This window comes from Chaetodon trifascialis, chromosome 11, assembly GCF_039877785.1.
Source record: "Chaetodon trifascialis isolate fChaTrf1 chromosome 11, fChaTrf1.hap1, whole genome shotgun sequence".
NCBI classification, from domain to species: domain Eukaryota; kingdom Metazoa; phylum Chordata; class Actinopteri; order Chaetodontiformes; family Chaetodontidae; genus Chaetodon; species Chaetodon trifascialis.
In genome coordinates, this window is record NC_092066.1 from 16,919,745 (window position 1) to 16,947,743 (window position 27,999).

The window sequence follows — 27,999 nt, forward strand, 5'->3', positions numbered from 1 at the left end:
TCACATCCATCTCAAGAAATAGAGTCACCCCAAAGGCTTATAATCCTTATCTGGATAGTCTCAGTCATGTTAAAGAGTGCATGAAGGTTGCAATGACCCTCCATTTTCTACCACAAAATCAGAAACTTAAGAAAATAACTACAGCTGAAGAATGAAAACATCAAATGGTTAAATCTCTAATTCCCCCAGATTGAAGTGGCACTGGTCTTTCACCAGCCACTGTATCAACACGCTAACTGTTAGCGCCTTGTTTGAACAGTCATTTAGTAAACGGCCTCTTGACAGATCTCTCTCCTCCATCACTCAAGTGTTCAGCTCTGTGTTTACACTGAAGCCCACTGGAATCAAAGATGTCACCCGTGTGCTGACGTGTGTAAACCATGAGCTCAGTATGCTGATAACCTCTGTCTAAACTCCCAGTGAACCTTCGGCATTTATTATCATCATCTTCATCAACATTGTCATCATCAGCCACACATGGCTAATTAATGGGAATACTTTTTTGTTTGGAGCACTTAACCGCCGCTGCGCCCCGGGGTTGTTTGATTTTCTGGAGCCACGCGGACACTGAGCTGTGAAATTATCCACGTCTTATTCCACTGCTTTGGAGAAAGAGTTAGTTTCTTATCTGGATGGATGCTTCAAAGGTCCTTTTAAGGTTGCTATCAAGGGCTTTTTTCAATTTCTGTAACACTCTTGTAGAGCTATACTAAATGACTGAACTCATTGATCACACGGACCTCTAACGCGATGGCTGGAACTGTCTCTCTTTGGTGAAGTGTCAGATGGTCTTTGTAAGTCAGTTTTTGTTATAGGTTGTCAAACAGAGATGCAAACTTCAGTGCATGTCTCCTCAGAATGGGAGAATCCTCAGGATGTACATTCACTTCATTCGCTCGTCGTTGCAGCTCAATGATTTCATGTTGTAGGTTGTCAGGCTCATCAGCTGGTTCCACATTGAACAGTGTAGCGAATATGCTACACTCCTTTTGTTCCTTTTGTTTATATTTCACGTCTTGAAACCTGCCACCAAAAGTCTGAAGGAGTGTTCACACTCACCAGCACATTCAGATCATAGCAGCCTAAAGCTCTTTCTTCACAAACTCTCCTTCTGAATGAGGTTTCAGCTTCGTAGCTGTTAGCTCGCTCACCACAAAACTTGCCTGCATAACATAATAACATAACACGGCCAAACTCCGCTGAAGAACGTTTACTTTGTCCAAGCGTATTTGTTCTTGCGGCTCATCCAGTTTAGCACATTTCTCCTCACTACAAGCGAGCTCCCAAAAACTCAGGTGCACTGGCCTGCCTTTTACTTCAACAAAAAAACTGCTGGTTTGTTTCTTATGTTAATTTCCAATAAAACTGTAGCTGATTGTTCCTTGTGGTCCTCCTGTGACCCATCACATAATGGCCGGGTTCATCCCAGACAGACCTGGACTCTGTAGGAGAGTCTTGAACCAGCAGCGTAGACCTGAGGCAGCTGCAGGGCCCAGCCTCCCTCCTATTCCCTCCTGTACGTTTCTTCCTCCACCCGTTGCCTCCTTCATCTGCTCTCTGGCTGTTCTTTGGTCTCTGCATCCCAAAGCACCATACAGGAACCGCCGGCTCTGGTTACAGGTCGGCCCACTGGACTGAATCCTCATAGCACAGCAGGGAGGAAAGCTGACCCAGTGTGGCTTTACTCATATATATTCGCTCATGAACACCCACGCGTGTGGTTGCTGGGAATACAAAAGCTAACCCACAGGTTTCAGTGCATATATCAGTGCTTTTGGTACGTGCTCTCAAATGCTGCTCTCTTCTCACAGCCATCATGGGCTATTTTTCATATCACTCTGAATTTGTTTTTGCTTGTGATTCCTCCACAGTCATGGACACATAACATATCCAAGGAGAAGGAGTTCCTCCGCAAGCTGGTGAAGGCCAACGTCATCACAGACCTGACCAACGGTATCTGAGTTTACACCCAATCACAGTCTCCTTCTGCCTTTTCTAAAGGACTGCAAAACAGGAAGTGGGGAAACCGTGAGATTTTGGGTGGCCTGCACACCGTCTGGGTTTTCATATCAAAAGAGATGATTTTAAAAAAACACGAGATGCCGCAGGGTTTCTGTGGAGAGATGCACACATGTGCCTTCTGAACCAAAGACTCCTGCTGACTGAAGCAGGGAGGGGGGACACGGGGAAGACTGGATCTGCCCGCTCCCTGTCTCATCAAGAGACAGTCACAGGAAAGGTCTGCCAGCCCCACGCTTCAACGCCCCCACCCCTCACCCCCACACCTCACGCCACCGAAGAGCAGAGGTGACACAATGACACACGGATGTCACCATTTCTCTTGACTTGACTGGCAAACTTGATGAGGGGACGGGTAGAAAGGAATGAGAGGACTGCAGGAGAGCGTGTGCGGGGATGGGTTGGGTATTAGCAGTGCCAAACGTACCTCGTACAGGGGGAGAGGTCATCCTTCTCTCCTTTTGCTGCCTGAATGTATTCACTTTCATCAGTGTAAATATCAAAGATTTTTACTGTGCTTTTTAACAAGCTGCAGCAGACCCCCCCACCCCAACCCGCACCTGACATTTGTCCATTCACTCATTCACTTTTCTACTATCTGTCCACGGTCCAGAATTAAGACTTGCCAACCCAGATGACAGTCAGTACATCAGCGAGGGTCACCATCCACACAGACTGGCATCACTTGAGACACTAACGTTCGAGTATTTTTAGTCACATCCAGAGTTTGTGCAGTTTCCTCCGTGACGTCTTTTGTCTGTAAGGAAATATTATTAATGACTCTACAAAGCAGGTTCCTTCTCTTTCCAAAGATGGCTCTACACACTGGTTGTGTGTTCCTCTGACGTCTGGATGGTTAATTATCCCCATGTGGCTGAAAGGTCACCAGCAAGATGCAACTTAAAGATAAAATGTTTGCCAGCTTTCAGTTAAAAGTCTAAATCTGTTCGTTTTAAATGATTTTAGCTCTGAAAGATTCTCTTCACTAAATAACATTGAGATCATATATGCGGAAAAATATGTATTTTTCATTTGGTCAATCTGAATTATATTTTGGGGACTTTTTAAATTTACCAGCTCTGGCAGGTGAGCCCAAAAGTTGTCTCTCTTCCTGTCTTCCCGTGTCTTTGTCCACCCCTCGTCCTCTCATGTCGTGGTACTGTCTTCATCACTCCACCAGCTGTAAGCCTCCGGGCTGCAGTGCAGACATACAGTGACGTGTCCTGCCCCGCTGATGGAGAGCACACTCTGCATGTCGCGTCCCTTCTCCAACCTTTTGTTGCTGCAGATTTTGTTCTTCAGTCAATGGTGAAATCTCAGATTGTAGAATATAAATATATATATTTTTGTTCTTAGGTTAATTTTAATTATTTATTTTATTACAAAGTCCCAGCGTTTTGGTCACAGGCAAGCCTACTTCCTGTTGTTTTTGTTCAGAGAAAATGCAGAAGTTTGAATTTGTGTCTCTCTCTTTCGACCCCCCCACCAAAACCCCCCCACCACCATGTGCTTCCTCAGAGACTGCATCGTGTTCGGACTTGGTGGCAGACGCTGTGTTGTGACTGAACCATTGATGAATCTGTTTTGAATTGGGGGTTTTGAATGTTGTTCGTCGGCAGCCCTTTATGTCTTTGCTTTGTGCAGTTTGTGTTAAGACAATACACGTGCTCTTTTGTGACAATGGACACACAATTGAGATTTCTTCAAGTTTCCAGAATCTAATGAGATGATAATTGCCACGCTCAATCTTAAATGCACAGTTCATGTGCTGCTCAGGCCTTTGCAGATGAAGGTTCTGCCACATGCTGTTCAGTATTTCAACACTGCATTTACGTAGAAAGTCCTCAGTATTACACAATCAAACCTTTTGCTCCTCCCTCTGCTTCTCTCCTGTGAGAGCGTCAGAATGTCACACCTGTTTGCTTTTTGTCATTTTTATCAAATGAATGCGATAATCAGCTTTATATAGTGATGGTGCATTTAAGTACTGCTTTACCAAAGCAGGGTTCTGGTTTTTCTTTTTAACTATATCAGATGACAAGTGAGTTTGTCAGTTATTTTCTGTTTCTGCTTCATCTTGGGATTGCTCATATTTACTTTCCATTGTACACGCACAGACACTCGGACACACAGGTTAACTACCATGACTCTCAATCAGTCTTTCTTTTCTTGATTAGTTTTCACAAATCTTGCTGGAATCGTGCAGCAGCGTGTCCGACCCAGTCCCTTCAGAGCGGCGTCGCTGGGTTTGAAGGAATGGATCGCTTTTTGGAAATTAGGCCCTGTTTGGGACTTTTTTTGTGTGTGTTCTTCTTTTATTTCTTTGAGAGCAAAGGTACAGGGAACAGCTGACCATTGCACTACCACGAGGCGCTCTCAGTGCCTTACACCTCATCACCTGGAAACTGTAGCGAGGAGTTTGACATGGGAAAGTAACTGCAGCTTGATCCAGTATGTAAGATGAGCTCCAGGTCAGGACGGGTCACTCCTCCATGTCTGTGATTTGGGACCAGTCCATTTCATGTCTGTGCTCTATGTACAGTCTCAGAAGACTTGAAGCTCCATACTGGTGGTGGCGTATGTTTTATCCCATAAACTACATTTTCACAAGTGTAATGTAATAATTTTAATGCAAGAAATGACCAAATTGACTTTTTCTTCATCTGTGGTTGCTGATTGTTTGTCTGCAACATTACTCATCAATTCTATGGTTTTTGGCAGCTTATTGTTAAAGGGCCATTTGACCAACTTTACACATGAAGTTCAGTTTACCGCTCAGGAGAAGTACAGCTCAGCCTCTGAAACAGTTATATAATGTCTTCTGTTGCTCTGGAGTAAGTCTGAGAAAATGGAGAATCTGGGGTTTGTTTGAGCGTGACCTTTACTAAGAACTAACAGGATATCTTCCTCTCTGCTGCTGCGATATTAATCAACTCCCTTCAAATCTGTCTCTTCAAACCCCTGACTTTATGAAAGTGCAATGCTAAATCACTGGAGAACCTCTGTAATGCTTGACCGTTTGAACATCCTTGAGTTGCTGACCACCGCAGGACCATATCATAGTAATGGTATTTGTGAAAAAACAAAGGAACTGTTGTAGATTGTGATGACAAACAGGTTTGAAAGATTGTCCTAGCATACTGAAAACATTTGAAACTAGCAGCTGCTTGGAAGGCAGAAGATTCATCTAAAATCTGGTTGCATGTTTTGCAAGAAGGTTATTAATAATGTGAAATGTGTGCAATGTGTTGTCAGCGGGTTAAAATAGACCACGCCAAACCACCAGTACGGTCTTCACAGCTTTGAGACTAAGCAGATCCTTAGCTGGAGTGAGTTCTTTCTGTATTTTTTTGTTTTTTTTTTACCTTCTTCAAGGTTTTAAATTTTTATGAATGCTGGAGGAGTTCAAATGGATTGGACCCAAATCGCCTCTTCTGTTAACCTGTTCATATTAAAGCTGAATGTATTCGCTTTTATCATTATCATATTTATGAATCTTTTATTTTATTTTTTTATTAATTTCACCATCAGCAGTGGGAAGTCAACGTGATCAAACGTGTTGGTTTCGGTTTTATATACAGTTCTAAATGGCTTTCTGCAACTCAATAAATCCGTTTGTAATTTGCCTGTGCATGTCGTCTTTTGACTGCTTCTGTGGAGCATACTCTTCCCTCAACAGCTCAACAGTGTTCTCTCTTTTTTGAACCTGTCTTTTTGTATATACTGTACATATTTCTGTGCACTGTGAATTTTCAGTATATATAGTAAATATTTTTGATCTATGTAGTCTACTTTCTGTTTTATCTCAGCAGACATGCAGTCCTTTTCATACGACCTCATGTTATTCAGCGTGCATTAGGTGTTCTCCTGTCTGTGGGTCTTTAAGTGTGTTTCAGAGGTTACAGACTGCAGGACGCTCACAGTACAGATGAAGGAGGGATGGAAGGGAGGAGGGTGGAGAAGGGGATTTCCTCTCCTGCTCTTTACTCTATCTCCTACCTGCAGAGCCAGAGGAAATCATTTCTCCATCCTCCATCCAGCGGACTTCCTCCCTAATGTCCTCTTTTCTTCTTTGTTTATGTCTGTCCCACTCTTTCCCTCTCCGACTCTCACTTTTCTCCCTCATCCACTCCCGGTCTTCCTATTTCGCTGTCTGTTTCCATCTCTACACCGTGTATTTCTTTCCCCTCACCTGCTCAACTCTGAGGCGGATTTCGTTTCATTGCTGTAGCCACCAGGGACCCATTCTAGACCTGTTGCACACACACACACACACACACACACAATGAACAGACTATTCAGCTGCAGCCGTGACACTCACTCTCGCTTTCACACGCCGCAGCATCACCATAAACCGGAGCGTTGCTGAGAACGAGCGAGAGCAGGCCGTCCAGCTGTGGCTGCTGTAAGTCAGTACTGGTGTGAGGTGAAAGAGGACAGGACGCTGAGGGCCCTTAAAGTGCCGCTGGACCATCCCATCCTGCTGTTAATGGGGTGCCAGAACCCCCCCCCCCAACCCAACAAGTCACGCCTCACCGGTCTCCAAACCCACCTCGCTCCGGCTACTCTTGACTCGACAGATTTGCTGACCTCCACAGGGTGGGATCGAATGCTCCCTCCCCTCAGCAGGGAGGATATCTGCCACCTGGGATCTCCCCCAGGCAGCTGGCCGGCCTGGCCGGCTGGAGGCGGTCATTCCTGTTCGTCCAGCAGACAGGGGTAAGAGCACGCCTGCACCTCTTCAGCCGACGGGCCTTTTATTCTCGGCGACAGGTTCCCCGCCCCACCTCCTCTCAGTAGGATTGGAACGGAGGGGCCACGACCCCCGGGCCTGAAATTTAAACTGCTCGTAAAAAGAGTTGGAATGGGGAGAGAAAACACCCACTGAGACACCCATGTGTTTTTTGTTTTTTTCCCCCTCTGTTTACTTAATTTTGGGTCAGCTGAGATGAGGGAAAACAACATTCCCTTCTTCAGTGTGTCCCACAATCTGTCAGTTTACCTTTGTGTGGATGTGACACACCTACAGGTCCGTCATGTATCACTGAAGGGGGCCAGCTCTTTCTTCTTGTCCTGTCAGCCTCTAAATACAGTTTCACAATGATACAAAACATTTCAAACGTGGCACTGAATTGTTAAAAGATGGCAGGAGCTCATTTTCAGTGTTTCCGATTGTCTTCTCTGCTGCAATGGAAACAAAAGGAACAAACAAGTGCTCAGAGGCAAGAAGCAAGTCATAAACATCTGTAACTTTGAACATCTGGTAGCAAAACATTCAGCTTGGTCAGCTGCATAGCTGAGGAGGAGGAGGAAGTACAAATACAATTTTATACAACTTTAGCATAAAATAAATTATTAGCAGTCCTTAATGGCCCTTTGTTCATTCATGCTAATACCATCTTTATATGTAGGCAGCTAACAACAATTTTAATGTCTACATCAAACCTTTATGTTCACTGAAGATTGATGTGTCAAGTATGCTTATAGTGAGTTCAATCTTTATGTCTTAACAGTCAGTAAATAGTGAAAACAGATCATCAAACCCAACAGTTCAAAACCCCAAAATATTGGATTGATGAAATAATATCGCCTCAAGGTCCATTTAGTAGCTGTCCTGGAGCTTTCAGTCAAATGATCTTTATCAGCAGATGGAGTTTGCCCAGTTATTTCTCATCCTTGTCAGAAAACAAATTCAGACTGATTATGTAAAGCTCTTGGTAGTAGCTGCTCTGGACCATTTTGATCATTTTCCATGATAACGGCCAAGCTCCTGATGAAGATCATGTGGTATGACCGAAAGCCCCAGAACAGCTCGTAAACTAAATTATACAATTCATATCGATGTAAAGCAGCAAATCCTCATGTTGGAGAAGCTGGAACCAGTGAATATTAACTCTGGCCCAGAATGAAATATCTCAGCTAATATTCAATGAATACTTCTTCTTCTTCTTCTTCTTCTTCTTCTTCTTCTTCTTATTATTATTATTATTATTATTATTATTATTATTATTATAATAGAAGAAGAAGAAGAATTACTTTGGTGATCCTCTCACTGACTCTAGCATCACCAAAGGGTTCTTGTGTGTGGCTGTGAAGTGATTCATGTCCTCCTCTGGATACACAGTAAAAACTTTGGTTACACCCTCATTTTTCATCCAGCGCCATCAGATCAAATCTTTATTCTGTTTTTTATGACTAAATAACTTAAGACATTCTCATCCTCAGCTGTACTTTATGTTTTGCCATAGCTAGCAAACATTAGCATACCAACACATACATAGTGAACATTATACCTACTAAACATCATAATGTTAGCATGTTAGCATTGAACTCAAAGCAGCGCTGTGCCTCAGGACATCCTCACAGAGCTACGATGGCTGCAGACTCCGACTCTTGTTGCTTAATGAATTACTTCAGTGATCAAGTGATTATCAGAAGTGCTGCTGATTAATTTGTGATGATTGGACTTCCCATTTAAGCTGTAGGTACTTGATTGTAATAACACTCCAGCCAGACATACTGAAGTTTCACCAGTGTGCACAGCTGTAGCTCCCGTGTTGTGTGCTCTGCTCACCCTTCATCCATCCACATAATAACGCCTCTAATCAAGCCAGATGCTGACACTTTGCTTCGTGATTTGTTTATATGAACAATGATACAACAAATCTGAAGGACGCCTGCAGGAATGCAGCTTTGAAATGCTCTGATGAAATGTAAATGACTGTAGATTTATCTGCACTGCATTCACTTTGAGTTAATGTGGAAACACGTTTTGCGGTGACTGTTTTGCTCTTCCAGCAGCAGCATGACTTTGTCCCTCAGATTTGGCTTCATATTACAGATTTGGCCTGAGGGCTGTGGACAGTGTGCTGCATGAGGGGAGTCCCACTTGAAAAGTGAAAACAAACTTAAAGCTGGAACAGGCCCAAGACAGAAAGTCACCTTCAGATGGAGAGAGCACAGAGGAGTCTAGCAGTGAGGGCAGAGACCTGTGCCTCCCCAGCAAACCAGAGAAACCATGGAGGAAACTTAAAACACCCTTGAACTGTCCTTCACATCTGCAACAGCCACTCTGATCTCCCACCACCCAAAATCCAACCACCCACCCTCTCCCCATGTGGTCATGAACTTGGATGGACTCAGCAGCCCAAACCAGCACCCTGTATCCATGGAAACAGTGTACATCCCAAAGAGCATCAGCACCTTCTGGACACAAACATGATAAAAATCAAAACATTTAATTTATTCTTGTTAAACATGTCTCATGAATACAGTTTCATATTCTAACAAGGAAATGAAAAATTCCACCACAGCCACGAGTCTCTGCAGCCTGCCAGTGTGTGTGTGTGTGTGTGTGTGTGTATGCGTGCCGTGCTGTGCACTGAAGATATATGTGTGTTGTGCTTGTATGGGGTTTAACTGTGGGTGTACAAACAGTGTCATGCTGCAAATCCCTCTCTCAATGCCGAACACGTTCATCACCATTGCTTGCAGTGACGGATGATGTAGACACACTTCTGCAAAGCACACACACACATCTTAATGGCTGCCTGATGTGTTGCTGCTGAAACACACCAGGCTGAAACTCTGCCATAAGCTTGCTGACATACATTTTACGCACTGATTCATTTTACTGAGGACATTTTTTACTGTGGAGGTTGTTTTCAGAGGACTGGCGTTGTTTGGTCGGCAAAACAGTTTGATGTGTGTTTAAGCAGTGAAGCTGTCTTGGTAGGGAACAAAAAGTTTTATAAAGCTTTTTTTGCCATCTGTCACTCATCTTGGATCTCAACAAGTCACAAATATTAGATTTTTATATGATCCCAGCAGGTCTCTCTTCTCTCCTGTTGTTATTAAGCTCATCCTTATTATCTGACCCCACATTCCTGCATGTCATGCACCTCAGCCGTGTGTGCATTGTTGCCTTTTTGGTTGCTGCTATTAATAGCGGCGTGGCAGAGACCAGGGATCCTCCCTGCATTTGTCTCTGCCTCGGCGTGGAGAGTGGGCCCGGAGAGGAAAGCTAAGGAGCTGTTTACCCAGCCTTTGTGCTCGGCGGGCCTCAGTGTTTGTCCTGCAGGGAGTGCCCCAGCTGGAGGGCCTTTCCGTGCATCGGAGGGTGGGTGGAGTGGGGTGGCAGGATGGAATGGGACAAACCTGCAGGTTGGAGGGTGGAGAGGGACCGGGAGCTCTGCTGGTGGTAGGTGGGTGGTTTGTGCTGCGGTGATCAGAGGTCTGAGGAGTCCCAGCTCCGTCACTTACAGGGCCCATCCTTCAGGCCTGACAGCAGGTGACACAGTGAAGAGGCCACGACAGGACTGACGGGGCAAACATATGAGGCAGGGTTGCAAACACACCAGTGTGTGTGTTTGTGTGTATAGAATGAAGGCCTGCAGGTGTGCACAATCAATCATGCATGTGCACATGGAAGGACTTCTTAACGGGATGACTGGCCTCTGGCCCAGGGGCCCAAGGAGTCAGGGGGCCCCAGTACCAGAGTCTCTGTTACAAATTTCTTGTTGCAAGGTCAATCAAATGACAAAGAGACACAAATTGACTGCAAAGAGACTCAGAACAATCACATTAAGACTTGAAGTGACCACAAAGACAGAAAATGACTAGAACAAGGTGTGAACGACCACAGAGATTTAAAATGACAACAAAGAGACACAGAATAACTACAAAGAGAGACTAAATGATAACAAAGAGACACAAAACAACAGAGAAGAGAAACAAATCGAGCACAAAGAGATGCTGCTGCATCTTTTGTACTCAATTTGTGCCTCCCTGGTGTCTCTTTCACTCTGGGTGTCTTGCTCCTACTGTATGTAGGGGGGTGGCGGGGCTTTTACATGTCTGTGCCCAGGGGCACATTGTCTTCTAACCGTGTCTGTCTATCCAGCTTGCACTGTCTGTTTGCCCCATGCAAGTGGAATATAGCGAAGCACTCGACATTTATGAGTCTGGGAGTGTAAACACTGAAGGACAGATGTCACTCGCCGGATTCTTCCACTGGAACGCTTTTCCAGAAACGCTCTATGACCGTCCTGTGTGACAATCACTCCCCCCCGCCCTCCTCCCAGCGCAGGAACAAAAAGACATCTGAGCTATGTGGATGGGGAAGAAAAATCACAGCACTTTGTGCAGCGGACAGCGCGCTCCGGTTTCACAAAGTCTCTGACAGGCGGAGCGGGCGCGCTGTTTTTACGCATAGCCCCCAGTCCTGCGAGGCATTGTAGACATTGTTTAGTAGCTGTGTAGTAGACTCCTGAGAAGATACCGGAGCGGCGCAGTCTCTGATAACTGGATACCTGAGTCCAAAGTAAGAGACTTTTTTAAAAAGGGAGAGTGAGGAGCGCTTGGAGCGGGCTGTGGCTGCGTAAAGCCGTGACGCATGGACTTTTTATGCTTAAGAAAGATATTTTGACCGACAGCAGCGTTTGTCTCCAGTTTGAAATTCCCATTCAAAGCCGCTTAAAACAGCTGACACGTGAAAGAAGAAGAAAACAAGCCTTTCCTGTGATTTCGTCCTAAATTAGGGGACCGCGCAGCGTCTCTCCTTGGACGTTTTGGTGCGTTGACGACCTTGGCTTCACTTTAAAAAGACGCAGAACATGTTGTGAGAAATTTCCCGCGGTGTTATTTACTCATTTACCATACAGGCTGTTTGGAGGCAAGACTGAACAGGTTACAGGAGGTAAGGAGAGGGGAGTCACGCCTGAAAAACTGGCTTCATTTCATTAAATGATGATTGGTCGTGAGTCAGCAGCGAGACCGCATGACTGTCTAATTGAGGGCAAACATTTTTTACACTTCAGTCTGTTTGACTGTGTGTCCTCGTTCACCGTGTTGGAGTGTTTATGTCACTACAAACAAACTTCTACCTAATTAGCTTTTATATAGGCTTTACCCAACATGCGCCAGTCAGCTGTAAAGTTTATTTTCCCTGACCTGAATAGCTTTCCGTCTGCAAAACGTCCATCTTAACAAGTCATTTGGTCTCGTATTCTGCCTTAAATACACATTTCTTTAAAAACATGTTTAAAATAACTTATTTCCAGTTATTTCCAGTGGAGTTGGGCATGTTTCAAGGGTTTGCGAGAAAAGTGTTTTGAAACAAGAGCAGAAGAGAATGAGCCATGATTCATGTGACACAGAGGCAGCTGATTTATATACCTATATCTATCTATATCTGTATCTATACATCTATATATATGTGTGTGTGTGTGTGTGTGTGTGTGTGTGTGTGTGTGTGTGTGTGTGTGTGTGTGTGTGTGTGTGTGTGTGTGTGTGTGTAATTTGTTAAAAGATAGTGACAAACAGTGAGAAGCTCTCTCATAGTGATGCTATTTAAATCAAACTTTAAGGCCTATCATAAAACTCGAGACATGTTTGGATAATCTGACTCTAGCTCGCAGGTTTCCAGTCTGTGCTCACTATCCACCCTCTCTGTCCTGGTCCAGGGTGCTGAGACTACGCCAAGAAGCCCTGACAGGAGACCGGCCAGAGAAAAGGGGATTTTGGCCGCGTAAAAAATGAGGAGGAGGCGCCTTTCGCGCTGAAGCACAATCGCTTTAGATGGATTCTTCATGTTTGCTTCAGCCTCAGCGGAGACAGCCTGCTCTGAACACTTGCAAGCCGTGACAGTAAAAGGTGTAAAACATGGCACATCGCAGCGTATGGATAACCACAAACACGAGCTGCACCCAGCGGGGAAGAAGCGGCTCTCCACTCCTGTCCAGTGCGCACTTGACGCAGAATGCGCGCAGGACGGCTGGTAAGGCGCAATTCAGGTTCTATAAAGTTGTCTGTAGGGATTTAAGACAATGCCGCTGTCGTTCAGAAGAATATTGTTGGATATCTTTATGCGTAATGTTGCTGGGAAAGCCGACCAGGGCTCTTGTCTTCATGTTTGCTGTGACAACACTGACATGGCTGTTTGATGTTTGACTTCTTTTCACATCAGTGGGTCTTTGCTCAGCTCCGAACCTTCCCTGCACGCACCTGCCAGCTGTTTTAGGCTCCTCTGATTCTCAGGGGTCGCTGTGACCTGGATTCATTGTTGGACTTCATTTAGTGTTTATTGGGAGTTTTAGTGAAACGCAGTCTGGGAGCAGTGGGGTGGAGGTGTTTGTTCCCCGTGATTTATAGTCTGAAGCGTTTACAAGGTGCTAGAAGGTGACTGAATTATGGAAAAATATAAATCAAAGTGACTGTGATGTGTGTGTATGCTTATGGACGAAGAGGAAGTAGGGGCAGTCAGGATTCTCCCAGTGAGACCCTCTATGTGGTGGGCTGCAAATCTAAATATCAAAGTGCTGCTCTCTCTCTCTCTCTCTCTCTCTCTCTCTCTCTCTCTCACACACACACACACACACACACACACACACACACACACACACACACACACACACACACACACACACACACACACAGGGCTCCATCCATTTCCCTCTCCAGTACCTCTGAGGGGATCAGAGGCAGATCAAGTCTGTTAAGCTTCAGGTGTTTTGACGTGCTGAAAATCAAACACGGTTTCAGATGAAACTGTGTTGATCGTTTCAGCTTCGTGAACTCGAGGCAGGAGATGCTGCTGCTGGTGTTTCCACACTCTCTGGGTTTCTTACCTTTATTGTTTGCTGTACTTTCCATCTCAAATGGTGCAATTTGTCAGGATTTGTCATTCATAGATGTAAAAGAAAGTGCATGATGCGTCACTGAACTTTCATGCTTGCTCTCTGACTCAATGGCCCACTGACTCACTCAGTCATGTATGTGCCGTGTTACTCACGCACACACACGAGGCTCAGCGAGAGGACGGCGGGCCTCTGATGTTCAGATCTTGAGTTGCTGTTTTATCTTTTTTCTCATCTCTTCTTGTCATCTCACAGCTGTTGGATTTAATACGTCTGTGTGTGTGTGTGTGTGAGAGAGAGAGAGAGAGAGAGAGAGCTTTGGCATCACCTGAGACATGTCACACATCCCCAGCAGGCGTCCCCCACTAAATGCCTGTAAAGTGTGTGAAAACATGTCGTGAAACAACCTCGCTTTTCGTTGTTTGAAATCGTCAGTTTGTTCTCAGGCTGAACATGAGAGTATCGCCTCTGCTTCAGGAATCTCACACTCCGCCGTCACGCTGCCACGGCTTTCACTTCCTGCAGTCAAAGGTCAGGGGGTCAGCGGCCCTGCCGAGGGTCAGGTACGGCGGCCAGGCGTGTTCTCTGTACCAGCAGCCTCCATGATGTGTGGTCTGGTTTGTTTTAACTGGCATGTGGCTTTACGAGAGCTAGCGTGCCGTGTGTTGGTGTTATGGGTTTAACTCTTTCTTGCTTTCCTGCTGCTCTGTGTTGCCAGTCAGAATCACAAAGATAAACACTCGCAATTAAAACGACAAAATAAGTTACCATTATTACCACTCCTCTCTATAGAAACACCCTCATAAATATATTTCAAGCCTCTGTGGCTGTAAACAGGCTCGGTCGCTGTCTGCCCAGTGGTCTTCATTACTCACTAAGCTTTCTGCTGCACAGCCTGATACTTCAAATATTACTTTTGTGTGTTTCCTTTGAGACTCTGAGATATATTGATGATAAAAACCCTGCTTTTTAGACAAGATTGCATCTTTCTCATCCGATTTGCCAAGAAAAACATCAAATCTACGTCACCCTACGACCAAGGGGCTGTAGGGTGGAAAAAACCAGAAAGAAGCAACAATTTCAGTCGCAGCTCAATAAATATTCGAAAAACAATAAGGAGCAATGTTTAGAGGCAACTAATGTTGTCTTTTTGTCTTCTTTCTGACCTTGTCTTCATTTAGCCAAATTCAAATTGGTCAAAATGCCGGGATGTCTCGATCCATGAAGGCATCAAGTTTTCATGATACATTTCTCAGTCTTGTGTTACTGGACAGGAAGATGTGGTGTTAAAAGGGCAGAAAGGCTCTGTTTGCCTTAATACCAGCAATGCTAACTTACAGCTAAAAATGCAGCAACTTCACCCAGAAATAGTCTGTTTTATGGACACTTTATAGGCAAATGAAAACACATTGCTGAAGTATTGGAAATTAGTTTCATTTAGCCGCCTAAATGACGCTCAGTACTCTTAGCATTCACAGCTGGCTAGCTATAGCTAGCATGAGGATATTTCATCCACGTTGTGAAAATAAGTACTTCACTGAAAATGCGCAGCTCATAATGCTATGTGTCAGTAATATTAGCAACTGGCCGAGACTAAAGGCACATTACTGTTACTGCTGTTAGTGACTAATTATTATCAACAACTAATTATTAGTCAACTAATTATTATTTACAACTCAGCAAACATTACACAATGCTTTCAGTGTGCACGATCATGCATGATTTCTTAGCCTGATGATGCTTCATGTTGTAAATTTTCAGGATCATTTTACAGATTGTTGCAGCACATTAAAAAACAGATAAAGTCTTGTAATATAACATTCTGTAAAATGTACTCAGGAGAGAACGACGAGGACAGAAACTGAGGGCTTCCAAACGCCTTGATTATTATTCTGATAATTATAAGGCTCATAAGAAGATCATCAAACCCAGAGATGAGCTTGAGGGTTTTGCTCCTTCCGCAGCAACAGTAAATGCAGTGAGACATTCAACCATTAAAGTGCAGCTCAGTCTTTTCAGGTCTGTATAAATCTGTCATTTGGAGATGGATGTGTGCGGTGTGCAGGCAGCCTTGTCTTCAGCTATGTCTCAGCCGTGGTTTGTAATGTTACTCTAGTTGTTTTGTCCCAGGACTAATGGAGAGAGTGCAGGGAGAGAGATTGATTATGCAACCTGAAGTGCCACAGGGCAACTTCAATCTGGAAGTGCTTAGAGTACGCAGCCAACCACAGTGATTCCTTCAGGGCAAATTGAAGGAGGCATGATCTGACAAAAAGGAATTTCAATTTGTTAGATGTATTCTTTCAGACAAATGCTTCCCATGCTACTTCTGTTTTCTGGGTCCTTGCTTTTGTGGCGCTGGACAATCTGGTGTAAGTACACTGGGGGAATTATTTCTGTCTCTGATCTTGAGTTGTTTTGTTGTTGAGCACTTTGACTTCTTCAAGTTCAAACAGCTTAAGTTATTTAGAACAAAGCAATAGTTAATACGTTCGGACCCGCTGATGAAACATAAAGCAAACGCCTGTCCTTATCGAAAAATCTCCCTCCTTAAAACAACTTTTTCTCAAAATACAGAAGAATGTTAACTAGCCCAGCATGGCATTTGTGTCTGTGAGAGCGTTTTTTGATACAATAAGCTGTATTCTCCTGAAATTAGCAGGTCAGATTCATTAATCATAGCGTCTGAGGGCTGCTTTGAACTATCAGGCCAGGTCATTAAACCCAGTCTGTCTGGGGCACGACGAGCGGGCGACACGGAAACACTTTGGAGAGCGCTGGTTCACCCGCTAGACACACTAATAATGACCAGTGTGTGTGTGTGTGTGTGTGTGTGTGTGTGTGTGTGTGTGTGTGTGTGTCACAGATGGCCACTTTTCTGAGTGCTACTCTCGGGCTCAGTGTGGGCTTAATTTGGAGAAATAACAACATGAGATGGGAGCAAGAAAAGGTCGTGAGGGTGGAAGAGGGGATTTCAGTGTGTGAGTGTGTGGTTTTGTATGAAAGGTGGAGGGATCTGTGCGTGTGTGTGTGTGTGTGTGTGTGTGTGTGTGTGTGTGTGTGTGTGCGCGCGCAAAGTTATTTAGTGGGAATATCAGTTTTACAATGTGTTTGAGAGAAAATAGACAGTAAGAGAAAGGAAGACAGAAACTGGGAGTTGTTCTCTGTTTAATGTGTGTGTGTGTGTGTGTGTGTGTGTGTGTGTGTGTGTGTGTGTGTGTGTGTGTGTGTGTGTGTGTGTGTGTGTTTGCTATCTATTCCTCTTCATCTGTCTCCATTCCTTCCCTCTGTCCTCTCTGCGGCCTTTTAAGCGCCGCCGTCCTCACAAACACCGGAAAGTGAAATCCTACCCTCTGATCATCGCTCCAACACGGCTAAAATGTGTTCCCATTTAAGGTGAAGCTCACCCAACCGCTCTCTGTGTGGCTTCCTTTTAAAACCAACTTAATCAGGCAGGAATTTGGGTTATTAGGGTCAGGGACACTGGGAAGTTGCCTTAGCGAGAAACAAAGTGAAGAAGAGTGAGACAGCGAGGACGCAGATGTGTCGCATCAGGAGGCTGTCTTCATCTTAGCACTCATGGGGAAACGAGCCGGGTGCAGCAGATGATGGTGTCCTGTCTAATTTACCTGACTGGGTCACAAGATGCTTGAAAGTCCGGTGCATTGTGGGTTTCTATGTGGCTAATTAGTGCTAACTGCACATTAGCTAAACTTTCCAGTGACCCTGCACACTTAATCTCGTAGAGGCGGTTGTACATTGTGGAAGTTAAAGCTGATGTGGAAAATCCTGCAGCAGGTTCATTACGCTTCCGTACTGTAAACCTCTTTCTCTCCCTGCTGTCCAGAAGCTGCTGCGGTTTTGTGTTAAAGGATAATTCTGGTTTATTACAGCTTTGTCTTATCGTCATTGCGTCTCATCAAACATTTTATTGAACTGTTTAGTTGCTAAGAACCGGGAACATGTTTAAAAGAGGTCAGACACGGCAAACGAACTAACAAGAAATATCTGTTTCTTGCAGCACGGAGCTTATTTTGAGTGATTTCACAGTATTCAGAGATATCTGCAGTTACTTTGTTGACAAACCTTATCATAACCATAAGAAAAGAAATATAAAGTTGAAGATGGAAGACCCAAGCCGCATAAACCCAAATTATGCTTCAGCTAAAGCTCTTCATGATTTTTCTCTTATCTTTCCCTCACAAATCAATACATGATAGCAAATAATCCATGTGGTGCCTTTGATTCCATGCGTCACACATAGTCTTTACAGCTTTCACTGTGGAAACGGCGTCACAGATCCAGCTCATCGCAGAAGTTCAACATCACATGAATTATTTCTGGTTGCTTAGTGACTCTAAGTCAGTTTAACCAACTGCTGCACTGCCTGAAGAATGATTATAGTTCAGCTTTCCTCTCCTCCAAATGAAATGCTATTGACAGATTGATGGAAACAGTCACATGATGAGAGGAAAGCCAGAAGTCTTGGCAGGAGCTGACAGTCCCTATACCAACAACAGTAACAGCTATTGTACGCCAAATTTACCAGACAAGTAGTAATTAGCCCGGCATGTAGAAGAACAGAAATGTGTGAACGCAAACGGAAGAATTTGATTTGCATATCAGAACCAGCTCGCTGAAAACATGGAGGGAGTGTCTGAGAAATCTGAGCAGGTAAATCAGCATACTATCGTTTCAGGACAGAGGTGAAACCTGATTCCTGTACACACGGTACTGTTAGAGCTGGCAGTCATTTTACTCTATTTGGTTGCCAAATAACATGGATATTCCGTTATATATCAGTCTGTTTCCTGTGAGCTGCATTACAGCCCCGGCTCTCGGGGGTCTGTTTCCAGCAGCAACGATGCTTCACAGTGAGAATATGTTGTCTTTATTAGAGCCAGGTGCTGTGGAGGCTGACACGATGACAGCAGCTCTTTCTCTCTCTCAGCCTTTGGAAATAACGCCATCAGGGTTGCAGCTCGAGGTTAACGTGCCGGTCACAGATGACTCTTTTACGCCCTGTGGAAACGTGCATTTCATTGAGTTTGCTGCGACCTGCTGATCCCGGTGCTTTGATGACCTGCAGTAACTCTCCGCAGCACCTTTGGCAACTTGAACCTGCACGTGTGAGGGCATTAATCCAGAAGTGTTTCACTTCAAACACATTGTGTTCTACTAAGAGTGCTTCCTTTACTCCACTGAAGAACCATTAGACACGATCCTCTGGAGCTCCTCTCTTTGCTGTGGGGAGAAGGCTGCAGGGTCAGTGAAGTAAATCACTAATCACTCAGGTATATCATGAAGCAACCAATAAGTTTACCTCTAATAGGTTCTTCTAATGAGGTCCAGGTTGTTCTGCTTAACCCTACAGGCGAAGCTTGAAAGAGGTAGTGTTCTCCATAATCTGTGGCTAGTTAACTCCACACTAGCTAATAATCAGCAAGATAATTCACCATAACACTAAAGATGTATCTCAAAGCTACTTTAATTTCTTTTATGGCTACCAGGGGACAGCAAGCTGTAAGCAAAGAAGTGACATATTATCATGTTCTAAAGTGGATATGTTAGCAAACAGTTTGGCTCTATTTTGTCTTCTTCATCTCATGAGAAATATTTGGCTCGAGGTGAGACAGTGAAGTGGCTGTAAACCAATACAATGAGCGACAAGTGACATCTTTCTCATTACATGAGGCCATTTGATCTGTTCATCTGTATCATTCGTCTGTTTAATTTTGACTAGTTTACATATGTGTTTAATCTGGTCACACACATTCATAACTCCCAACTTCTATATAAAAAAAACATACTATCACATTTTTTGATTCATTATTTAATCTAGAAAATGTAAATAGAGACAAAATGCACAGCTTTCCAGAGCCCAAAATAACGCCTTCCATTGTTTAACTTTTTTTGTCATTTGTGGTAATATAAACAGAGAAGAGCTGCCAATTTAGAAACCTTAAGCAGGACATTTTACACGTTATTGGTTGATAAATGCATTAAATGATGTCAAAAACGCTAAACAAGATGAAGAGTCTACAGTCATGCCAGCAGCTCTGTGAGGCCGTATAAAGGCACAGCAGTGCTTTGAGCTCGATGCTAATGTTGGCACGTTAATGTGCTCGTAATGACAAGGCTAACATGTCTATAGCATTTTAGCATGCTAGCATTTGCTAGTTAAGCACTAAACACAAAGTTCAGATGAAGCTAGTGGGATTATCAATAGTTTTGCATGTGTGTGATTATGAACCAAAGTATTGGACATATGGAGCTAAGATCAGGAAGATTCATCCTCTGGGGAACCTGAATGTCTCCATAAAGTTTCAAGTCAATCTGTCCAATAATCGCTGAGATCTTTTAGTCCAAAGTGGACCAACTGAGCGACATTGAGAACATTGCTGCTGGCGTGTCTTTGGTTGGTTGGCCGAGTCGTTTCGGACAGTCACGCCCAGCTCAGCCCGGCTCGTGTTCTTCACAGTCAGTCGCTCTGCTCCTGACACATTATTCCTCTCAGCCTGCCAGAGTTTCCCTCTCTGCATGTTTCTCCCTCATGCTCTTACTGAAAGAATCTCAGACACCTACAGACTCAGGTGTTGTCAGTCGGTTAATAAAACCTCCTGGAGAGGGGTGAGGTCATACAGATTCCCTCCTCTCTCCACTGTCCTCCTCTGGGCTCTGTAGTGTCCACACCTCTGATTACCCCTGTGTGTGTGTGTGTGTGTGTGTGTGTGTGTGTGTGTGTGTGTGTGTGTGTGTGTGTGTCTGACAAAGATGGGGTGTATCTTTTGTGTGGCAGAGAAAGGCAAATGAAGCAGGCAGAAAAAGCGTGTGTGTGTGTGTGTGTGTGTGTGTGTGTGTGTGTGTGTGTGTGTGTGTGTGTGTGTGTGTGTGTGTGGACATACGTGTGTGTCCGGAGCTTTTCGGGTGGGGTGGGGGCCTTCCTACCTATCTGAAGCGAGGCATGGAAGCTGCTATCTGTTTCTCATTTAGCTGGTGCTCTGTGGTTTTCCAGCAGTGACAGGCCTCAGAGTGGAAACTGGCACTAACGAGCAATTACATCCTGCCTGCCTGCCAGGGATTATGGGATTACGGACTGACTGGGCTTCAGTCTGCGCTCTCTTTCTGCACTCTCATTTTGTCATTCCCTCGCTTCCATGTGTTCACCTTATCTCTGCTTTTAGACTTGTCCCATTCAATGGTTCAATTATCTTTTTCTCATTTTTCTTTCGCCTGGATAGGAAGCCATTCTCTTTTTTTAATTCTCTGCACTCTTTTCGTGCGATTTCTTTTGTTATCTCATTCTCTTCAGCACTTGCTGATTGGACAATGTGGCTGCCTCGCATAGTTAAGGCATGCTGTCGTTAACTGCTGAAGAGTGAAATTGTTTTAGTCTGGAAAAGTGGAAGAGAGCATGTTTAATGAGAGAAAGAGACATTTAATGTGTGAAGCTTTATATGAAGCATGATGAAAAGGAGAAACAGCAGGAGAGTAAAGAGAAAGTGCAGGAAAACATGGCTCCTTGACATCATGTTAATGTCTTAAACGTGTATTTATGAGGCTTAAAATCGCTAAAATTGGCAGAGGACTTTTCTTCTTCACTCAGATACGGATAAAAAACATTCAACAAGTAAGAATGTGAGGACTTGACGTTACACCCTGAAGCCTCTTGTATGACATATTTCTGAAAAGATATTAAACTCTGTCAACAGAAGCAAGATTAAAGCGAAGTTGCAGAACAAGTTTTCACACCGCTCTGCGCTTTGGGGCACATGTAAGTACAGATATCCCTGTGCTGCCTTCTGTGGGACCTCCGCAGATTTCTCAGTGTCTGGCAGTGATCAGGCGGCTCTCCTGGTGTTCTGCTTCTCTCTCCTGCATCTCCTCTTACACTGCAGGTGTCTTTTATTGAGCCAGCGGTGATTTACTGTACTCTTGTTTTTCTCCTCGCTCCTGCAATCAGGCACCACGGTAGTGACAGGTTAAAGCTGGAGGTCAGAACATTGTGCGTACGTGCACACGCAGCAGAGAACAGAGTGCGTCTTTAATAGGAGGTCATTATCAGAGAGGTTTGGCTTTTAGAGGGAGGCCAAACACCGGAGAGCTCCGAGCTTTCTTCTTTTTTTACAAGGTGAGAGGTTTATATGGGCTTTGTGGGCACAGCTCAGGTCTGAGGATGTAATAGTATACAGTAGGCACCTAATCAGAAACACATTTATTACGCTGCCCTGTCTCTTTTCTTAGCAAAAATATTAATAAAAATCTGAAAAGCATCTTTGAATGTAATATACATGGAATTATTGCATTATTTACACAGCCTTACAAAGGCAGAGAGCAGTTACGGTGAAGCTGAGAAAAAAGGCTTCGAATGGCTGAATGTGTAACAGATAAGGCTGATTATCAATCACTGTGACAGATTTTACATAAAACCTTTACATCTATGTTTGGACAATCTAAAAGACGTTCCTGTTTATTCTCCAGCTTTGTTGTCTGTGTAAACTAACGAGCTCGTTCAATAAATAAATCTTAAATCAAATTCATTTGAACATGTGATTAAAGGGTAGTTTAATCAGTCAGAGGCTGCAGACGGTGTTACTTTCAACAGGACCAGTTTATCTTGGGTAACTTTTTCCTCTGTTTTGATTAGATTATAATATGTGCCACAAAAACTTTGAGAAGAAACAGGAAAATGAGGGCACATTAGCTGTAGCTAATGCTAACTCACTTATGGTCTTAAATCCAATATTCTGTATATTTAATGCATTTTGGCTTTAGGGCAGTGTCGTCATAAGGTCGACATCAGATGATGGTTGTAACATGAAGATCCAAATGCTGGCAGTGATGAATAAAACCTCTCTTAAAATCCCTTCTTTAGTGCAGACTGCTGCTCAGTGCACATGGTATTTAGTGAACTGACGTGATTTTAGTGCTGGGAGCTTCTGTTTTAAAGCTGATACTCTTTTACCTCTTAAATATCTTTAAACCAAAATCCACATCCATCCTCTGCAGGCATTTCAATAGTATTTGTAATAGCAATTCACAACAGCAGAATAAGCTCAGGAAATAGTAGCTGGCTCTGGCTTTATGGGTTGTACTTGCTTCAGGAGGGCTTACCCACTGAACTAACTGTGAACAACAACTGGAGTGCAGAGGACCAACACTGCAAATGGAAGGTGACAAGAACTCCGCTCTCCCTGCTGCAGACATCCAGCCTGATGGACAAACCAAAGGCTTTAATCATCCAAACGGGAAAGAAACACATGCCCGGCTTTCTAGAACACACATAGAAACACGCACATGCACACTGTTAGATCTGAAACTGCACACACACACACCATCAGTAGGCTTGTGTCAGTCTGGAGCACTTCAAGGACCAGTGTCTCGCTCCTTCTCTTCTTCCTCTCTCCACCCCTCCTCTCCCCCACCCACCTCATCCCAGAAAAGGCTGCAGGCGTCGGGCTGTAAACAGCTCCAGAGTGCTGGGCTGAAATGAACCAGCAGACAGGCCCGCGTAGACTCCCAGCACACTGATGTAAAAGGGGCTAAACACTCCCAGCTGTGGCATTAGGGACTCAGAATGGCACCTCTCCTGAGGATCTGCAGCCCTCTGTCCACAGAGGCAGGCTGAGGAGCACAGTTTGGTTTTAGGTTGCAGCATGCACTGTGTCTGTACGGCTGCACTGTGCACAGTTTGTCTCTCCTCGTCCTCTCGTTCCCTCTCCCACCCCTCAGTGTCTGTGACTTTGCTTTCCCTTGACTGGATTGCCACAGCTGGAACATGCAGGATTGCATAAATGCATCAGCAGGTCTTATCGCGACCTGTGATCTGTAACCTTTTGTCAGTCTTCCATCTCGCTGCACAGAACTCACAGAACTGCTGGGCTTGTTTGTGACTGTTAAATAAACACGGTACTCTGCATATCGGTGAGATCTACAAACACATGGACAGTACACGCTTGAATACATTACTGTGTCGTAGTTCAGTGGCAAGATTATACAAAGCGTCTTAGAGATGACAAATGTGGTTACAAAGATGCTGGAGGTATCTGTGGGCGGAAAGTTGTTTAAAAAATGTTCATGTCAGTTTTAAATAGAGTCAACATAATTATAGCAGACCAAAGCAGGCAAACATTATCCCTCAAAACAGAAGTTACAAAGTATTTTGGAAAGAAAAGTGAAACTGGGAATAAAAAGAGGCAGAGGAGACAGTGTACAAACAATAAAAACTGATCTGATTTCTGACATTTTATACTTGTACCTGTGCAGAACTCTAAAAAGGATTACAGTAAAACAGGAAAAACAAAACTCATTGATTGAACAATTAATCACAACCAGTAGACATGCTGCGTGCAGCTGGAGACGAGGGGTCTCCAGTAAACATCGCTTCATTTTAAAGGGTCAGCAGCCAAAAAGGTTGGAAACCAGTGGATTAAACAATTTACTGGAAAAATAATCAAGTCAGTCTTTCCCGTACTCACATTGAGAGTTATTGATCACTGTAATCATTCCTCGTGTTCGTTCTCGTTCCCCACAAAACGCGATTTCAGAAATCTGTTTAGTATAAAAGCAAGTATGACAAACACAGATACTTGATTCTCTTTCTTAGTATTTTTAGCCACGCTGGAGGAACAGCTCTGTGATTGGTTGGTCCACCTCTCTGGTCCAGACTCACACATCTCAACACCGACTGTATTTGGAGGGATTGACGTTTTGTACTCATGTTCGCGGTGCGCAGAGGCTTTCATCATCCCCGGACTTTTCCTGTGGTAATTCTTTTTTTGTAGAACAGATGTAAGATAGATGAAGATTGTGTTAATTTCCTGCCAGAGTACTTGATGCTCTGACCTCCGCTGAGTTTCACATTTGGAGGGTCTCAAAAGAGCCTGATGGCCGCAACCTGCACAATCCTCCAAACTGCACGTACTATATATAAACATCTGCAGCCGTGACACTTCTTATCACCTGTCCTGCATCTCTGTGGTCTTTTGTCTGGGACCTCCGCGAAGTGCTCTCGCTATGCCTGGTTCCCCCTGCTTGTACCTCTGCCACAGGAATAACCCTGAAGAATGCCTTTGACAAGTGTATCGCAGATGCTGCCTTTTGTTGCCGGACTGGGGCTGTTTGCATGGATGTATGAACCGACAAGCCAACACTAGCCACACTAGCTGGCAGCAAACACTGGTCTTTTACTGAAGCAGCAACAAACACGCCGTCTTAAAGCATTGAGGACGTGATTTATGTGACATGCCGGCTTGCTCAGGGGCCCACAGTGCTGTTTTTTTTTACAGTATCTGGACAATTGTGAATGTATAGACATCATATCACCCGCATGTTGTGCCTTTAGTTTATGTTACCCTTTTCAGGGGGAGTTGTGGGAGGAGGAGAGTTGACAGAGTGAAGCCTTGTTCTTGTTCTTACATTCCTCTCTCCCTCTCTTTCTCTTTCTCTCCAGGTGGGACCAGATGGAGGCTTCTGAGGAAGGATAGAGAGGAGATTACTTCTGTATTGTCAGCAAAAGCCAAGGTTTGTCAGGAATGGCCGTCTGTGCCAAAAGAGCACCCTAGAAATTTCCTCTTCCTTCTTCTGCTGTTTTCACATCTTCCTCTCCATCTCTCCCTCCATCCTCTTCATATTTGCCGTCCACTTATTTGAAATCACCATCTCTGCAAATAGCCTAGCCTTATCATTTTTCATTCCCACTGTACAGGCCACTATAAAGCAGAGGATGAGTTATGTGTAGGTATAAATTGTTAATGAAATCCATCCCCACAAGGCTCAGAACTGAGCTTCCCATAAAACCATGTCAGCGACTAAGCTTTCATCGCTAAATTATAAAGCAGTGGACCAAGCTTGATCCAGGGTGGAAAGAAAGCTGAGTTATTTGACTGAAGTATTACTGAAGAGTAAGTGAGATCACTTTTGATGAAAGAGGCTTAAGACAAAGTCCTGCTGTAGCTCATTTGAAGAGCTTTTGAAGAGCTGCGTGTTTTATGTGCTCTCATAAGTTTTATCTCATTTTCTTAATCTGTTTTTACATCTGCGAAGCACTTTGCACTTAACTTAGTTTTGTTATTCGATATATGGTCGCTGGCAGCTGGTTCTGCCTCTGATGACCATCCTTTCATTGTAGGAAGGAGAAGAGAGCTCAAAGCCAGAGCTGTCGTCTCTGCCACTCTCTAATGCTTACCTTTCTAGAAATAGCTGAGAACAATGCGTCATCAAAAATCTACTGAAATGTTGGCAGATACGTGTATTTGCTTTCTTGCTGAGTAGGATGGGAGATATTACACTCATGTCTGCATACTAAATCTGAAGCTAGAGTCAGCAGGTGCTTAGCTTAGCATAAAGACTGAAAACCAAAGGAAAGAGCCAGCCAGGCTCTGTCCGAAGGTGAAAAAATACAACTACCAGCACCTCTAAAGCTCAAGCTTATCAGGTGATAATGTGCCCCAGAGTGGCCAAAAAAATCATTTAATGCAAGTGAAAGAAAAATATACCAGTTAATGAAATGGCTACTTAGACTCTTTCTGGCTTTTTCTATGACTTGGCTTTATTCACTCTTTTGTTCCTTTATTATGCTAACTTTCAGCATGAAAGAAAGGAAACAAATCCCTCAGATTTCCTTTTGCCGTCTAACGGGTGACTTCTGTCTCCTGCAGGTGGTGCTGTGGGTGCTCCTCTCTCTGCTGCCTCTGGTGGAAGGAGCTCATGTGAAAGCCGGCGCTGCTGGAGTGGGATCAGACTCGGGCCGCGCTCTGGACCCGCTGGGAGGCCAGGAGGAGCGTGAGCTTCCTGTGACGCTGCCAGAGGTGGTGGAGGACGAGGAGCAGGAAGACGACAGTGACCCTTACTCTACTTGGCACGCGCTATATGGTACTGAAGCTCTTATGAAAGCGTAATTTGCAGCACTGCTGCTTCACCAGACAGTGTTAGAGTGGAGAGATGGTGTGAGCCTGGTGATCTGCCTTGTATCTCAGTCTTCAAAATATCTGTATGCTAAAGTGTGGGAAGTCGTTGTAAGCTAAAAGGTAGAAGTGGAATTGTAGATTTTGTAAGGGAATTTGTGTGTTATTGCTCATAATATCCTGAAAAGTGTTCACTCTCATGGTAACTCTCTGTCCACCACTCCTCTGCCCTGTCCATTTTAGACCCCTTTGTAATAGATGAGGTGGACGACCATCCCAGTCGTCACTGGGCGGGCCGCTCTCCACGCTCCTCTGACCCCTCAGAACCTCAGCCCAAGGGATCACCAAAGAAAAAGAAGAAGAGGAAGAAGAAAGAAAAGGAGGAAGAAGAAGAGACAGGAAAGGGAGTTAGAAAGGGTAAAGGTAAAAACAGGCAGCCGAAGCAGAGCAGTAGGGACTGCCGTGTGGAGCGGAGAGAGATGAGGGTTCGGGACCTGGGCCTGGGCTTCGACTCGGATGAGATTGTCCTCTTCAAGTTTTGTGTGGGCTCCTGCCAGTCTTCGAGAACAAACTACGACCTGGCACTGAAGGCGCTGCTGGAGAATGGCTCGCTTCCCCGGCGCACTGCCCGCAAGGTCAGCAGCCACCCCTGCTGCCGGCCAGACCGGTACGAGCCGGTTTCCTTCATGGACGCCCAGACCACGTGGAGGACCATCCAGTCGCTATCAGCCGCCAGCTGCATGTGTATGGGCTGAAGAAATGAACGAAGGAGGAGGTGACGAAGAGGGATGTCACCCATCCTGAACAAAAAGGAGACAAGAGGCTCAGTGTGAGGACGGCCTGCGTTCAGGGAAGGACCAGAGGGGGGCGCTGTAACACACACACAGCAGAGGTGAAGTGATGGAAGGCACTTGTCGGCTTCCTGTGGTGTATTTCCTGTTGAGGAGGAAGAGGTCTGGGTGCAGCTGGACGATTGAGGTCAAAATCAGAGAGTGAGGGGGGAGTCATCAGGGATTCACACTCTGGATTTATTGTTGCGTCTTCAAAGACTGAATTGTTTTCAACTGAATAACTGGTAACTAAAGCAGGATCCTCCAGAACAGTTGTTACACATGAAAGAGACTCTCTATGTGGACATGACTGTTTTGATTCAACATGGGCGAGACCTGAAGGCTGACGCTCCAGATAGAAAGAAAAGACACAATGAAAGGACTGATGCTGTGTTCATATTCTGATTCAGACTAAAAAAGACTGATACGAGGTTCACTGTCACTCACAGCGAATCAGCTCCTCCCAAAGGCAATATCATTTTTTTTCTCATAAAAACAGGCATTATATTCTATCATTTCTATGTTCAGGTGAACTCAGCCAAATGGATGCCATGCATCTTCATGTATTACTGTATAAAAGTAAAATATATTTATTTCTGATAAATTATT

At 44.5% G+C, this 27,999-nt stretch overlaps 2 protein-coding genes across 4 annotated transcripts in view; both read left to right on the forward strand.

Annotated features, from left to right (window-relative positions):
• Positions 1 to 5,801, forward strand: part of st3gal3b (ST3 beta-galactoside alpha-2,3-sialyltransferase 3b) — a 39,554-nt gene extending 33,753 nt beyond the window's left edge. For 2 of the 3 annotated variants that reach the window (XM_070974159.1, XM_070974158.1), the window contains one exon: positions 1,872 to 5,644. In XM_070974159.1, the coding sequence (XP_070830260.1) occupies positions 1,872 to 1,961 (90 nt within the window). In that variant the 3' untranslated portion in view covers positions 1,962 to 5,644. Of the gene's footprint in view, positions 1 to 1,871 lie in introns of all 3 variants that reach the window. The other variant, XM_070974161.1, reaches the window with a different exon arrangement.
• LOC139338811 (uncharacterized) lies at positions 2,132 to 27,733 on the forward strand. The gene is made up of 5 exons (XM_070974082.1): positions 2,132 to 2,307; positions 6,362 to 6,424; positions 6,618 to 6,738; positions 26,315 to 26,528; positions 26,804 to 27,733. The coding sequence occupies exons 1-5, from the start codon at positions 2,132 to 2,134 to the stop codon at positions 27,313 to 27,315; spliced, it is 1,086 nt and encodes a 361-aa protein (XP_070830183.1). The 3' UTR covers positions 27,316 to 27,733.
• Positions 27,734 to 27,999: the final 266 nt, after the last annotated feature.